General features: G+C 27.9%; 1 protein-coding gene across 1 annotated transcript; it reads right to left on the bottom strand.

The window, feature by feature from the left end:
• Window positions 1–1238: 1238 nt before the first annotated feature.
• Window positions 1239–3611, bottom strand: LOC107167605 (ubiquitin carboxyl-terminal hydrolase MINDY-3 homolog). The gene is made up of 8 exons (XM_089229947.1): window positions 3268–3611; window positions 3080–3216; window positions 2869–3017; window positions 2681–2792; window positions 2474–2627; window positions 2274–2411; window positions 2055–2214; window positions 1239–1995 (listed from the first exon to the last, which is right to left on the bottom strand). Exons 1-8 carry the CDS (start codon window positions 3386–3388, stop codon window positions 1689–1691), a joined length of 1278 nt encoding a protein of 425 aa, XP_089086073.1. The 5' UTR covers window positions 3389–3611; the 3' UTR covers window positions 1239–1688.
• Window positions 3612–3630: the final 19 nt, after the last annotated feature.

Genomic DNA, 3630 nt, shown 5'->3' with positions numbered 1-3630 from the left:
TTAATTTTTTTCCCAATATATTCAAATTATAATAGACCCTTAAACTATTAATAATGTGTACAGTATATAGGTATATATTAAATGATGGTAAGATAAATTAGATGTACATTAATATGGAAAATAAAATATTGTTTTAATTTGGCTCGGTTAACCAAAATTAGTGGCATAAGTCATCAATTTTCTAAAAGAGCTATGTAGAAACAACTATAATATATTCTAATACTTGCTTCTAGTTCATCACAACTCTAACTCCAATGGGATGAGTTTTATGAGCAAGGATTATGACTTATATTATTTGCATATATCCTTTTTTTTTTAAAGATATTTCTGTTGGTTTTATTAAAATACAAATTCACCATAAATTTTCATAATTAAATCAATGATTTTAATAATTTGGGTTTTTTACATTTAAAAGGATGCTGTACCTTATATGAATTGTCACTGTATTTTACATGTGTTACATAGCAAATCTATGTAGTGAACTCTTACTTAAGAAGTTAATATTAGTAAAATTTACATATTATCAGATTATAAAATATAATAAACAATCAAGTGAATTTACTTTTCATAATTAAATTTTTAAATTAGTTATAATTACTTATTTAATTCATATAAATTGTTTTATAACGCCCTTATATTATGTATTAAGGTACTAGCACTGGTCTTTTATTATTCTACCACAGAGAATAAAAATACTATTATCCCACCATTAATAAGTACCATTCGTATAATATTAATTATTAAAAATTACTAACTCCAAAGAAAAAGATAGAATATAAATAAAAAATAAATTTAGAATGAATATGGTGTCATGGAGGTGACTAAAATTCTAGATTATTTAGTAAAATATGTTCAAAAGAATCCTTTTTACTTCAGCTGCCAAATAGGAATCAAGCTAATCATTCCACAACATCATTTATTTCGCCATTTTTAAACACCTCATGTTTTGGAAGATCACAAAGTTGTAATCATAGTTAATTTGACCGTGATAATAAACTGCCTCTTTAATATTAAAATAGGATTTATAGCAATCCAAAAATATTCTAAATAGGTACAAACATTTTATTGAGCCGAGTCGTTAAATAAGCAAATACAATTATATTATAACCACAGAATAATTCAATAATGTGTTATAACTAACAAGTAACAAATATTTCTTTGGACCACTACTATATATTAAAAAAGGAATTTTGTTTGAGGATATTAGGTAACCAAAGGTAAATTTAAATATTGGAAGCTTGTAATGCATCATATATTTGTATGTATTATAAAGAAAATATTTATTCATCTTTTTATACAATCATTAATTATATATAAAACTTCAAATGATAAAATATCATGTTATACCTTTTTTGGTCGATTTAAAATGGTTTTTTTTTTTTTTACAAATGTAATATAATTAACAAAACTTAATTAAGTCATAAACATGTATTTTTTTTATAAATATGTACATAGTAATAATATTTAGAAACTTGAAGAGATACTTGGTTACTGTTTTACAAACTAATATGTTTTATGTAAGTATTCAATGATTTGAGAAAACTAATGTATAGCATATTATAATTTTACTATTTTAGTCAAAATTATGTTATAATTCTCAGGTTAAGTAAGTAAGTCTCATGAGATTTTTTAATAAAACTACCAATACAATTAGTAATTTATTTGGTAAATGTTTTTTACACTTAAAATTAGTTAATTGAAGGTGTTACATTATCTTTCCACTGTATTTCAATATATGGCCACTTAGATTGTAAACAAGATTGCAAGTTGTTGTCCTCAGATATACATATGACATCAGATTCCTGGATTATAGCATTACCTTCTAAATATGTCACCTTTGAATTAGGATTGGATCTCGGTTGTCCATTGTAATGAAATACCATAAAAACATCTGGAGTTCTGGTTTCTTGTTCAGAAAAAAATTCTTCCATAAATGATGGCATTAATATGATACCTAGTCCTTCGGAATCCAATTTTGAGGACATCAGATTTACACTGAAAAATCAATTATATCATATTTCATGATCTAAACTGCCATTAAATAAATTACATACTATTCATCATCAGATACAAGGTCTAATTTTTCCAACAATGGCTTTAGATGTTGAGTACTAATGAAGTTATTGCCATCTTGATCAAAACACTTAAATGTTCGTCTAGCGATGTCAGCTTGTGTTTCTTTGCTGACCAAATTACGGTTAAATGAGAACAGAACTGAAATAGTGAACATAAGGTTTAGGTTTGAAAAAAATAACAAAAATTGTTTCCAATACCAGTAAGATGTGTATCGCTGCCCAACACCCAGACCGGGTTACATGGATTTTTTAAATAAGTTCCAACTTGACAGTATCTTAAATGTTCTAATAAGGTCAAAAATCCAATTTCACTTTGCTTTTCAATACCTTGCAATTCTAAAACAAACAAGTAATTTTTTTTTAATTAAATAATTAAATTTATAATTTTCAAGACTTACTTAGCCCAGCAACTACTTGATCGTTATTAAATACATTAGAAACTGCTTGTCCTGTAATCATCATATTTATTAAGCTTTGGCTACCATAGCCAAATTCTTTATCTATCAATGACACTTCTAAATCACATATTTCTTCTTTTAATTTAACTAAACCCTACAAGAATAATTGTATTAATTCATGCCTAAATGTTAATATATATAATTTACCTTAGAACGCATGACTGTATACAAAAATAACAAAACTCCGAATGTATCACGCAAAAAATTAATATGGTTGTTAAAAAAAGTTTCAACACTATCTTTATTCACCTGTTCTACTCTAGAAAAATGTAAATAAAATAATTCAGCATGTGTCCAGCAGTCCAGCAATATAAATAAAAATAAACGATACATACTTCAACATAGAATGAAACTGACTGTGTTCTAGGCACACCGCTTTATCATCAATACGTACAAATTTCAAAATATCACAGCCTTCTGTAGCTTGGCAAAGGATATCACAGGCGGCTTTACACAGAAGATGATTTTGTTCTTCAACTTCGGCCTATAGAACATATTATGAATTTTAACAATGCACTACTAAACTTGTTTGAGTTAAAAACATACTTTTTTCCAATCATCATCAACAGACTTGTTGTTGACAATATATTTAACAATGTATGCCTGCATCGGTGCTAATACAGCACAAGGTCCACCTTCAAATTGCACCAGCGCTGTCGGTTCATCTTCACTGAAACAAAAGCCTGACAACGATTATTTAGGTAATCCATTGTCAAGTGACTACGATGGCTCACCTTGGGTCCAACGCTGGAATATATCTTGTCGTACCTGCTGACCCCAAATAAGTTTTAAAATCTCTTCCAATTCTTTGTCATCTGGAGCGGTTTTTGGCACTGTTGCCTCTGTATCCGCCATTGTGATTGTTCACGGCCAATTCATCACGTACAAAAAAATAAAATGTATAGATCCGACTTACTCTGGCGCTAAACGGTTAATGTTTAAACTTTAAACAAGTGTCAATAATTGACATTACGACGTGAGTAAGCACTATGGTGATAACTATAATACACCAAAAATCATTTAAAGTGCTTCAAAATAAAAAACAAAAACCACGGCTGTAGATGATAATATCTACAACCGTGACAAAAACCTAACAA

The sequence above is a fragment of the Diuraphis noxia genome, unplaced genomic scaffold, assembly GCF_037042655.1.
Source record: "Diuraphis noxia isolate RWA-SAM2 unplaced genomic scaffold, SU_Dnox_SAM2 contig0005, whole genome shotgun sequence".
Taxonomy (NCBI): domain Eukaryota; kingdom Metazoa; phylum Arthropoda; class Insecta; order Hemiptera; family Aphididae; genus Diuraphis; species Diuraphis noxia.
This window is presented reverse-complemented; position numbering and strand designations above follow the sequence as displayed.

Coding starts and splice junctions, on each gene's coding strand:
- LOC107167605 (XM_089229947.1), bottom strand. CDS start 3,388: ATGGCGGATACAGAGGCAACAGTGCCAAAAACCGCTCCAGATGACAAA. Junction 2,628..2,680: donor ATACAGTCATGCGTTCTAAG/GTAAATTATATA, acceptor TTATTCTTGTAG/GGTTTAGTTAAATTAAAAGA. Junction 2,215..2,273: donor CAGCGATACACATCTTACTG/GTATTGGAAACA, acceptor TCACTATTTCAG/TTCTGTTCTCATTTAACCGT.